At 40.0% G+C, this 13,001-nt stretch overlaps 1 protein-coding gene across 7 annotated transcripts in view; it reads right to left on the bottom strand.

Annotated features, from left to right (window-relative positions):
* Positions 1 to 13,001, bottom strand: part of Abi3bp (ABI family member 3 binding protein) — a 217,080-nt gene that overhangs the window by 86,032 nt on the left and 118,047 nt on the right. For 6 of the 7 annotated variants that reach the window (XM_085832338.1, XM_085832334.1, XM_085832336.1 and 3 more), the window contains exons 15-18: positions 9,949 to 10,011; positions 8,646 to 8,720; positions 8,104 to 8,178; positions 6,538 to 6,612 (exon numbers count right to left, since the gene is read on the bottom strand). The exons of the other annotated variant lie outside the window; for it this stretch is intronic. In XM_085832338.1, the coding sequence (XP_085688464.1) occupies positions 6,538 to 6,612; positions 8,104 to 8,178; positions 8,646 to 8,720; positions 9,949 to 10,011 (288 nt within the window). The remainder of the gene's footprint in view (positions 1 to 6,537; positions 6,613 to 8,103; positions 8,179 to 8,645; positions 8,721 to 9,948; positions 10,012 to 13,001) is intronic. 7 annotated transcript variants of the gene reach the window in all.

The following is a 13,001-nucleotide window of genomic DNA, read 5'->3' as shown; positions in this document are numbered from 1 at the left end:
TGATAATTCTGAATGAGAGAGCGGCAGGTTTGGAAGATACAAGGAGTGAATGGGAGAAAAAGCGACAACAGATGCTTTTATAGAGCAACTTTCTAGGAATTAAATGACCTGCTTTCAGAACTCAAAAAGAAAGAAAATATAGTAATTCAGAGCCAAGTGTGATACCACACTGAAGAGTGACAGATCTCATTCTATGGGATAGGCAGGGAGGGTAAAGGCAGAGGCACTGGGTTTCAGAAATGCACTGGGTTATGCATATAAAACCAGTCAAAAACAAATGCGAAGCATCACTGACTAACCCAACCCCCAAACAAAAGCAGCTCCCAGGGGGAAGAGAAATGGAGAAGCAGGCATTGGAGGCGAGCTGAGAAAGGCAGGGATTCTCTGCACTGAGACATCTTTGATGGTTTACATGCTCTTGTGAACTCAAGCGAGAAACGGAAACTGTCCCTTACAGTGAGGTCTGAGTGTTAACCACCTCAAGTGGTGATCCTGACCTGTGAGCTACAAAGGGTGAGGACCTCAGGCTGTGACAAAGCTTAGAAATCAAAGGAACAAAACCACACCAGCTTCCAAGTGAAAGTCCCAGCCAAAAACCAAGACATAACAACAACAACAAAAACTCCAATTAAGTGTGTCTATTTGACCATTTTAAAGAGTAAAAGCAGGACCTCTAATTTAATATGTTAAACTCATTTCTAATAATAAAACTTATCAAAAGTAAATGTCCAACAATATTTATAGGCACTTTTTGATGCTTTCAAACTTTATAGTGAAATTAACAGACATAATTAACTGAGGAGGACTATTTAATTTGCTAAGCAAAATATACGGCACGCTCCTCATCTGCCTGGTACCAGCTCCTACTCGGAATCCAGCAAAAAATAGTCACGTCCTCATTCCAATCCTAAGAATTATTTTTAAAACTCATATACATTAATTCCTGCCCACTCCAACTGACAAAGCTCTTCATTTAAACCGCTAGGATACTTGATTTTTATACACTAGGCTTCTTTGTTTGGCAAACTTAGCCAGGGTCACTCACATACTTGCCCATGCCTCTAATTCAGTGGTTCTCAAACTTCTTCATGCTGGGACCCTTTAATACAGTTCCTCATGCTGTGGTGACCCCAATCATAAAATTACTTTGGTTTCTACTTCATAGCTGTAATGTTGCTACTTTTATGAATTGTAATGTAAATGTCTGATATGCAGGCTATCTGATACGTGACCCCTGTGAAAGTGTCATTTAACCCCCTGAAAGTGTTGTCACCACTCTATTTCCTTCAGCTTGCCACCCGCACCTGGAGACCCAGCCACAGAAATTTGTTTTCTTAACAGTTGCTCTTGTTGCCTTAGGCCAGCATGAAAATTAATCACGGTCACTTGAGCAGAGAACCTCTTGCTTTAATAACTGCGTTATAAACACACCGATGGCGGAAATCCAAGTTGAGAATCCTCTACACAGCGGAGTTAGAGTGCATTCTCCTGAGAGCTAAAGGTTTACAATTTATATGACAATGACAGTAAGAACCACCAAAGCTCTCCACAGCTAATTTTATAAATTGATATCCAAGACTGTTATGTAGATTCCAGATAAACTGTAAAAGGTGGATATTAGATCATTCAGTATGTTCCACCATCCTTAAGTAGGTGCTTCTATCAAAGAGCCTTCTAGACTTTAGAAAAACAGCATAAAATCTCCTGAGATGTAAACAAAATGCAACAACCATCCTTAACTAAGAAGCCTTGGCACATTCAAGAAACAGCTCTTCCTGGTCCTGCAGCTGGAGCTGAAGAGCTCCAAACAAACAGGGTTCTCAGAAGATGGAACCCATGCCTGCCTTGCCAGTGAAAGGCTGTTATTCAGGATTCCACTCAACTATGGTTCTGGAAAATATGCTGTAATACAGACAAGGGACCCTCAGCCTCAAGGCTGGATTTCTGGGTTTTTCGTGTGATGGTCATGAACATAACTTTCTGTCACAAAGTTCAGAGCAACACTGTGATAATGCCAAAGGGCCCAGTTGTGCTGAGGTCATCTGGTTGGGTTTTTGCACTTTCCATGGAAAACCTTCATCAGATGCTAACATATAAATTGCAACTTCTTGAGCCAAAGATTTGCATAAATCAAACTGTCAGCATTATTTTTAGAATGACTGAGGATCAGAGAAACTATCATGTATGGTGTCAGTTCTAGACTGAGAGAATATTTGAAGTTTCAGAGAAATTAGTTGTATTTTACTGAGTTAAAAATGAACAAAATAACCAACAGATTCCTATGTTGGCATATAAAACCATAAGAGATAAATCTAATACTAATGCTGAATAAATGGAATGAATTCATCAGCTTGGGAGATTTTGGAAATATTCCATTAAAAGAATATTTCACACTCCAGGCACAGAGAATCAGTTATGGAAGAGTGTTGCTACTTTCTGGTAACTCCTCAAAGACTGGTTTTAATCTATGCTTAATTATTTCTCACTTTTACTTCATATTTACTAGAAAATGGGGTATGTTTTGATGTTAGTAATTGATTGATAGGCATAATCCTATGATCTGAAACACAAAGAAATTTCAATGACACCAAGTTAAAAGTCACCTTTTCATAGAACTCATAGGTTGAGCTGGAAGGCGTTTTCCCAAAAAGCCTCAAGAACTGTGTGTGCCATCCTGCAAAGAACAGTAGTAGTACCTACCAAGTACTGGCGGTAGACAACATCTGAATCTGAGCTCAGATCTTCTAACTCAAGGGCCAGCTATTCACAACCAAAACAGCTATAGAGCCCATGCAGTCTGTGAGATACTTAGTATCTCCCAAACAAGCAATTAGAACAAACAGCCTCTGACAGCTTACAAAAGAGCCAGGGGGCTGCATTCTCCATAGCGAGAGGGAACACATACAACACTGAGTAGCATCATTCTCCATAGCGAGAAGGAACACATACAACACTGAGTAGCATCATTCTCCATAGCGAGAAGGAACACATACAACACTGAGTAGCATCATTCTCCATAGCGAGAAGGAACACATACAACACTGAGTAGCATCATTCTCCATAGTGAGAAGGAACACATACAACACTGAGTAGCATCATTCTCCATAGTGAGAAGGAACACATACAACACTGAGTAGCATCATTCTCCATAGCGAGAAGGAACACATACAACACTGAGTAGCATCATTCTCCATAGCGAGAAGGAACACATACAACACTGAGTAGCATCATTCTCCATAGCGAGAAGGAACACATACAACACTGAGTAGCATCATTCTCCATAGCGAGAAGGAACACATACAACACTGAGTAGCATCATTCTCCATAGCGAGAAGGAACACATACAACACTGAGTAGCATCATTCTCCATAGTGAGAAGGAACACATACAACACTGAGTAGCATCATTCTCCATAGCGAGAAGGAACACATACAACACTGAGTAGCATCATTCTCCATAGCGAGAAGGAACACATACAACACTGAGTAGCATCATTCTCCATAGCGAGAAGGAACACATACAACACTGAGTAGCATCATTCTCCATAGTGAGAAGGAACACATACAACACTGAGTAGCATCATTCTCCATAGCGAGAAGGAACACATACAACACTGAGTAGCATCATTCTCCATAGCGAGAAGGAACACATACAACACTGAGTAGCATCATTCTCCATAGCGAGAAGGAACACATACAACACTGAGTAGCATCATTCTCCATAGCGAGAAGGAACACATACAACACTGAGTAGCATCATTCTCCATAGCGAGAAGGAACACATACAACACTGAGTAGCATCATTCTCCATAGCGAGAAGGAACACATACAACACTGAGTAGCATCATTCTCCATAGCGAGAAGGAACACATACAACACTGAGTAGCATCATTCTCCATAGCGAGAAGGAACACATACAACACTGAGTAGCATCATTCTCCATAGCGAGAAGGAACACATACAACACTGAGTAGCATCATTCTCCATAGCGAGAAGGAACACATACAACACTGAGTAGCATCATTCTCCATAGCGAGAAGGAACACATACAACACTGAGTAGCATCATTCTCCATAGCGAGAAGGAACACATACAACACTGAGTAGCATCATTCTCCATAGCGAGAAGGAACACATACAACACTGAGTAGCATCATTCTCCATAGTGAGAAGGAACACATACAACACTGAGTAGCATCATTCTCCATAGCGAGAAGGAACACATACAACACTGAGTAGCATCATTCTCCATAGCGAGAAGGAACACATACAACACTGAGTAGCATCATTCTCCATAGCGAGAAGGAACACATACAACACTGAGTAGCATCATTCTCCATAGTGAGAAGGAACACATACAACACTGAGTAGCATCATTCTCCATAGCGAGAAGGAACACATACAACACTGAGTAGCATCATTCTCCATAGCGAGAAGGAACACATACAACACTGAGTAGCATCATTCTCCATAGCGAGAAGGAACACATACAACACTGAGTAGCATCATTCTCCATAGCGAGAAGGAACACATACAACACTGAGTAGCATCATTCTCCATAGCGAGAAGGAACACATACAACACTGAGTAGCATCATTCTCCATAGCGAGAAGGAACACATACAACACTGAGTAGCATCATTCTCCATAGCGAGAAGGAACACATACAACACTGAGTAGCATCATTCTCCATAGCGAGAAGGAACACATACAACACTGAGTAGCATCATTCTCCATAGCGAGAAGGAACACATACAACACTGAGTAGCATCATTCTCCATAGCGAGAAGGAACACATACAACACTGAGTAGCATCATTCTCCATAGTGAGAAGGAACACATACAACACTGAGTAGCATCATTCTCCATAGTGAGAAGGAACACATACAACACTGAGTAGCATCATTCTCCATAGCGAGAAGGAACACATACAACACTGAGTAGCATCATTCTCCATAGTGAGAAGGAACACATACAACACTGAGTAGCATCATTCTCCATAGCGAGAAGGAACACATACAACACTGAGTAGCATCATTCTCCATAGTGAGAAGGAACACATACAACACTGAGTAGCATCATTCTCCATAGCGAGAAGGAACACATACAACACTGAGTAGCATCATTCTCCATAGCGAGAAGGAACACATACAACACTGAGTAGCATCATTCTCCATAGCGAGAAGGAACACATACAACACTGAGTAGCATCATTCTCCATAGTGAGAAGGAACACATACAACACTGAGTAGCATCATTCTCCATAGCGAGAAGGAACACATACAACACTGAGTAGCATCATTCTCCATAGCGAGAAGGAACACATACAACACTGAGTAGCATCATTCTCCATAGCGAGAAGGAACACATACAACACTGAGTAGCATCATTCTCCATAGCGAGAAGGAACACATACAACACTGAGTAGCATCATTCTCCATAGCGAGAAGGAACACATACAACACTGAGTAGCATCATTCTCCATAGCGAGAAGAAACACATACAACACTGAGTAGCATCAGGATGTTTAGAAATTTCAGAGTACTGGTCCTTGGACTTGGAGTTCTTTCTGGTGACAGGAAGGAAAAATTAACAATGTAGAGATAGTAAAATCTCCTTCAAGAACAGAGTGACCTTTCAAAGCCCTGCCATACCTAGTAGTCAGCCATAAAGTATGCACTGAACAAAACTTGAAGGAAAGAATTTCTGAACCATCACAACACATATAGGTCAGAAAAAATATTTACATTACAAAGTAAGGGGAGTAAGTCAGCTTGCTGAGCAAGTATCTGGGCATACTATTAGGCAATGAAAATCCTCACTCCCAAGTTGATGGTAAATTCCTAGAACTTCCTCAGTCTGCCATAGATGTTTTCCCTTCCTCTTTCTTCCTCCTGAATCCTACAAATATTCTAAGTCTCACGGCTGCAACTCAATCTTTCTTCAAGCTTCTATATGAGCACTATAGGCTGGAGTTTTATATCTTATGTTTTATTTTCAATATTATTACTCTTGGGGTTATAAGAAACCCAAAGACCAGAATAACATCCTCTTGACGTCAGCACACTTTAGGGCAGTGATTCTCAACCTTCCTAAAGTCCAGCCACAAAATTATTTTCCTTGCTACTCCCATAACTATAATTTGCTACTGTTATGAATCATACTATAAATATCTATGATTTCTGATGGTTTTAGGCAGTCCCTGTTAAGGGTCACACAACCCCTGAAGGAGATAAGACCTACAGGTTGGGAACCACTGCCCTAGGGTAAAAATGAAAGAGGCTTCAGTGCAATGCATACTCAGAAGAGTTATTTCATGCTGTGAGCTGCAGGGGCAGGACCTGCTCCACGGCTTATCGCCAAACCTAGACACACGTTATTGGAGACCCCTGTTTTCTCTTTTATATTACTGTTAGTTATTTTCAAATTTTATAAAGAAACTGCCCTGCAGAGAAACATAACTTTCTTCTTACTCTAAGGAGATGGGCGTGATCTATTCGGGTTTAAGTAATTTGAAAAGTTGAAGAGACATTTATTTACCAGGCTTGACTCTTGGCGGTTTGGGTGTTGATAGTCGTTTGGGTGTGGAAGGAATAGATGTAGTTTGCTGAGGAGCTGCAAGAAGAGTTAATACAGCTTTGGTAAGTGATACTTCCCAAAGGCCAGCCACACTGTGCCTGTAAACATAAATACACAACCCTACTGAATGAAAGAAGGACTAGAGAGTTGTCTTTGTATTTCTAGATGCCCATGCTGTGCGTGCTTTCTACAGAGTACATATTCAATAAGTTTAAGTGTTCCCTGGGCCCAAAAGAATCATGTTTGTATAAAGGAGTGCTTAAATTTCTACTTGAGGAAAAATACTACTCAGTTAAAGATACTGGTAACTGAGCAGCATGAAGGCTCTTTAGATTATAACATATGTCTAACATATGTCATATGATATTTATACAACTTATACAATATTTTGGATTTATAGAATGGGAAAGAACATTCAGAACATCTTTATCTTGCAGTTCATTAGCACCTTCACCAGACACCATTATTTCATTTTCTTTGTATGGCACGCGCTCTCTCACATCTTTCTTCAGCATATCCAGGATTGCAGGGACTACTTGGTTCTTTCTGAACTACCATGGATTGGATGCTACTACTATGCTCAACAGAAAGAAATATACTTAAAACAATCATCATTTGCTCCTGCTATACTTTTATGGTCAACAATGTTGAAAGCAATCAAAACCTGAATCAAGTGTATGTGTCCAAATTCACCTCCAATAAAGTAATATGAGCAAGCTAAGATGGTCTCACAGCTGCTTCATTAAAGATGGACATAAAGATGGACAAGGCCTTTGCCAAAATGAGTGGCAACACTAGGACTCCAGAAAAAGGTCTCTCTCAGCACTCACTCCCAACAATAACGAAATCCAACTCATCCCCCATTACCCCCCACCCCCCACCCCAGATCTCCCCTTCTGGCTTGGCAGGAGACATAGACTGTAGACCCCTGACCTAGTCACTCTGTCCTTCCTGAGCTGGTATACCAGCTGCGCCACCCCCACCCTTCCCACCCCCCCCCCACTGCCTGATGAGAGGTGGAACACTGGACCACAGTCCTTAACAAAATGGCTTTGTTTTAATACACAGCTTCCCTTTCTCCCTATAACCATCAGTGAATACCCAACAGGAGTAGTGTTAAAAAGAAATCAGCTGGGTGTGGTGGCTCACGCCTTTAATCCCAGCACTTGGGAGGCAGAGGCAGGTAGATTTCTGAGTTCGAGGCCAGCCTGGTTTACAAAGTGAGTTCCAGGACAGCCAGGGCTATACAGAGAAACCCTGTCTCGAAAAAAAAAAAAAAAAAAAAAAAAAAGAAAAGAAAAGAAAAAAAGAAAAATACTTTTCAAAATATATAGACATCAGAATTGTACAAATCCCTTGAGGTTTGTCATAAGACTAGCTATGGATAACTCAGCTTCTTGAAGGACCCCATGGTAAAGAAAGAAAAGAAATGATTAGTCATTAAAACATCAAAGGCAAATGTCACTGGTTTTTTGCTGTCACTTTACCTGTCCTTTCAAAGCATACAACTATACAAATATCAATTACCAGCCGTTGTAGGTCGCACTTCAGGACTGGTGAAGATTTCCACATTTCGGGATTCAAATAACGCTTTGATTGGAGCTGGAAGCATAAATACCCCACCCCACCAAGCAATCTCAGTTAAAATGAGGTATTTTAGGTCTTTCAACATGCTTTCAGATGGCATGATTTGCATGCTAGGAGGATGGGAAAAGATGCATGTTGTCCTCAGCTGGTGGATGGCACTGTGGCAGGGGGAAGTGAGAATGCTAATTGCTCAGAACAGGCAAACTTGGTCCACGAACATGAGGGGATGCAAGCCATAAGCACAGAGCAAGAGATGTTGCAGATGAGAAAGATGTCCATGCAGTTCTTAAAGATTGGAGATTGGTTTTGTTCTTATGGAGTTCATTTAGTATGAGAGAAATGTTCTCTATGTTCAGAAATAGAAAAGAGGTAAATGGTTAGATGAAATGGGATCGAATGGTCATTTTGGAAGAAAGGCATCCACATGGGTTATGGAACTTTTAATGGAAAACAAAGCACAATTTTTCTGTTAAAAACATTACCCAGTGTTGCCCTTGGCTGTTCAGCAGTTCTAGAAGTTTTAGGTGGGACAGAGTCCAGAATAGGATCTCTTGTTGCTGTTGGAATAAATATCAACATTTAAAAGGGAATACAAGTTCCTAGGGATAAAATACAAACTCCTGAGTAAGAAATGGTGCCCTATGAAAGGAAAATATCAGGGACACTTGAGGGAATTGCTAGCCAGTGCTTTAAGCCAGTGATTCAATAGGAACTGAAGATGGTCTCATTCTGCAAAACACACATCACTGAAAAATCAGAACCCATGATAAAGCAGCTATGCCATTCAACTTATTTTCAGTTGCCTTTTTTCTACTTTCTTCCCTCACTTCATAACTCTGAATGGACCTACTATGAGGATTATTTTTTCCTACTGTATACAATTATTTATCTTTGCTTCCCATACAAATAATGTTGAGATAAGTCTATTCATACAAAGCATACTGCATGCTTATCTAGGTTTGACAGAAACCAGTCTGACATTTAGGTCTCCAGGACTGGTTTGGTAGATGCTTGATACACATTTGCCAAAAGAAGCCGCTGGGCTGAGCTCAACCCACTGTAGATGGGTCAGTAAGTGAATGTAAGATTTAGACACAACTGAATTGTAAAAACAAGTGATGCTCCCATCCCAGCCTGGGGCTCCTTAGCTCAGCAGTACAACAACTGGTGCCCAAGAAAGCTTAGCTGGCAGAGGCTGCTGTGTGCACAGCAGTGTATCTCAAGTCTCTATGTTCTAGATGTAGATGCACCTCCCCCCGCAGTTAAGAACAGATGTGTCTCTATACAATGCCAAATGCCCCTGTGCAGAGGAGAGATTCTAAACCATCCCCATTTGAGAATTACTACCCTACAGAATACACTCTAGGAATACAAAATATTTTTACTTTATGTATGTGAGTACACTGTCACTGTCTTTAGACACACCAGAAGAGGGCATCTGATCCCATTATAGATGGTTGTGAGCCACCATGTGGGTTGCTGGGAATTGAACTCGGGACCTCTGGAAGAACAGTCTTTTAACTTCTGAGCCATGTACTTTCCCCAGGCAGTGGCCTCGTCTATCTGTACTCTTCCATTGTGTGACAGAGTTTGTTTACTGATAAAAAATAATGATCAATCCCCAATAGGATGGACAGGAACTGTCTCCCAGACACAGATGGGGATAGCTACTACTTGCTATGGAATTCTGGGGAGCACACTTCTTCATCCTACAAAAACTAAAGAGCAACCATGAGGTATAAGAAGACCCAGGATCCAAAGGCATCGTTGAAAGGTTGGGTATACCTGTGCGAAGCTCTACTTCAGTCTCATCAGAAGTTGTTGAGCTTGAGATTACATCATAAGTTGCTTAAAAATAGAAAAGTAAAACAAAAGGCATGTTAGTTTTGCTATGATTGCCTGACATATTTTAGTGGTGGCTAAAGCATAGTTTTACATAGATACTAAATTCTGGAGCTCTTGGCCTCCTTACAACTGACTGAGCTGACAGTCACCACTACTGTCTTAGCTGCAGGCATTTACCATGCCATGGCCCTGGCCCCAAAATGCTGTGAAAATTTTGTCACTTGTTTATAGTGAAGTGGTGCCAGCTCTAAATCAAAGAGCTTCAGCAAGCATAAACACAAATCTAGTAGTCATATGGCAGCTAGGAGAGAGGCTTCTAAAGAAGGAAAGAGATGGCACATTGAAATAGAAGGTATTATTTGTAGAATCCTTTGCTTGGTCTTTCTGCTTCATAAAAGTCTCTGGTACAGTACCTAAGAAGCAAATGGTACTTAAAATTTCACATTGTCTCACGCATTCACCTCTTTACCCTTGTTACCATCCCTGAGATAGAGGCGGGACAGGCATTGTCACCAGTCTGTCCATTTTCTAGCCAGTAAAGTTGAGGTTTATAGTGGTAAACATAATCTCAGTGTTCATATGGGGAGATTGTTGACTTGGTGCATTTTCACCCTAATTTCAGAGCTAAGGACAGTGGGACTGAGACCAGGGCACACTTGGCACCACCTCTCTTGGTTTTATTCAGAGGCAACATTCTACATTCCTCCAAAGAGTCACGATCCCTTCTACAAGATGGGTAGATTTGAAGGCAGATTTTTATATTCTGTATAAAAGGAAGAAAATGGGATGCACTCAAGCTTAAGTATTTTAATATAGGGTTAAACTTCGTGTTCACATAAAATAACTTGCAAGTAAACACAGTACTGAAAAAATCTTCTCTGGATACACAAATAACTGCCACTGTGGAAACAAGAAGCAGAGAAAGCAGAAACTGGAGGTAGACACTGCTTATTGTGGGCATTCAAATTGGCTCATAGAAGAATTAATGACATGGGGGTAGCACGCAGGAGGATTTATTCATTGGACCCAATGACAATTTAATGACATGGAGCTCATGCTAATTGAAGCTGTAAGATGCTATTATACAGTGACACAGAGTCTCAAAGAAGAGACCAACTCATGTGATCCCGTAAGAGGACACAGGAGAAGTATGTTACTTGTGAAGGTAAACCTACATAGTCCTCAGAAATAGAATATCCTGTGTAAAAATAGGCACATGCTGCGAGAATCATATTTTGTTAGGACCTAACATTTTAGTGTAAAGCTAGCCTAGTTGTTATTTTAAAAGACAGGAATGACTAATCTTTCAAAGAACAAAAAATACTGCTAAACCTTGCCCTGCTTTAAGGTTCAAGTCAAGCTTCTAGTGACATCAGCTCTGTCCCCCTCTAAATGATAAGAAATGTCATCAATTTAGACATACTCCTCTCAACTTGTGAAATTGCAAATTAATACCTTGACTTTATATTCACACCTCTGGAAAATGCCATGGCTGCATTTATGATAAGTCCCAAATCTCCTTTCAATTGCATATGTTAGATCAATTTTTCTGCAGTCTGTATTTTTATTCAAATGGGCTTTTATTAGTTAACCTTACTTCTTATATTCACACTTCTAGGTTCCAAGCAAGGCTGACAACTTCTGTAAGTCATCACTAGAGGCATCACTAGGAATAGAATACTTTGCTATCCTCTACTAATTATGGTTCATGTCTGCATATTTCCATTTGTTAGGAGTCTCTTACTTTCAAGTCTTTTTCTTGAACATACTTGGGATCCAAATAACATACTTGTTAGCTCAGTTGCTTTCTAGATTTCTATTTCTAGTTCTATACTTTTTGAGAGTTGAGTGGTAAAGAAAAAGGGGAAAAGGGGAAAAAAACCCTACATACTAGAAGTCTTATGCTGCTTGGACAGCTTTGAAAAGCAGCCACCAAAACTTGCTGTACTGAATCAAAATCCTTTGACTCTGAAGTTACAGCTGTGAGAGAAGAGGGCAGAATTGAAATGGAATTCTCTGAAAAATGCTCTTAATATCACCATGAGGTCTAGATTTCCTTACAAAAACGTTGGCATCTAAAAGTTCTTTACAAAACTTTGCATTTAAACCTGCCTGAGTAGAATTCACTAAATTATATGGCCTGTTTCTAACAAACCATTCTAGGTATGAAATTGATGAAAAGCCCCAAGAGTTTGGGGTAAATGCTACTGTTTTTTTTTTTTTTTTTTTTTTCAGACAGTCTGCATGCCACCATGCCTTGCTGTTTATCACCACCTTTACTGGATAAAACGCTGATGCTATTTGAAACTGGGCAATGATGGCTTTGATATTTAATTCACAACGCTTCTGTAAGACCAGAGTTGAAAGAGAAATCAAATTTGGGAGCTAAAATGGGTAGCACAATTCAAAGCTATAGCAATCACACAAAATTTTACTTTCAGCTTTTCCAGAAGTATTTATACTTGTAAGACCATTTGGTAATTATGTTTATTGGCCATATAGTTTTACTTTGCAAAACTAAATATATGCAAATACTAACATGAAAACGCCCTGATGGAGTCATGGGTAGTACATAAAGCATTCCAAATAAGCAACAATACCTTTTATTTTGCTTAAATTTCTTGAATATCAATAACCATATAAAAGATTTTCCTTTTCTAACATAATTTCATGGATAAAAGACCTTATTAGGGAGAGATTTTGTCATAGCTATTTTGTTTTACAAGGTTCTAGATCCTGGTACATGGTAGACCAACCGAAGAATTAATGTTCAAAGTTCCCATTTTAGCACACAAATTAGTTTGGAAGATGTGTTAAGGTCTTCAAAAAAGTAATGACCTTCTGACTTAGATGTGGGGATGGAGGAGAAACACTCCTTTTAATCATTTTATAATAAAGAAATTTGTGCACCTAAATATCTGCTACCAGACTTGCCATTGTTATGCATCGCCATGAAAACAGAATTCCTACAGCCACATGAAGAAGTAACGAAG

The sequence above is a fragment of the Mus caroli genome, unplaced genomic scaffold, assembly GCF_978045245.1.
Source record: "Mus caroli unplaced genomic scaffold, Mus_caroli_1 scaffold_17, whole genome shotgun sequence".
NCBI classification, from domain to species: domain Eukaryota; kingdom Metazoa; phylum Chordata; class Mammalia; order Rodentia; family Muridae; genus Mus; species Mus caroli.
This window is presented reverse-complemented; position numbering and strand designations above follow the sequence as displayed.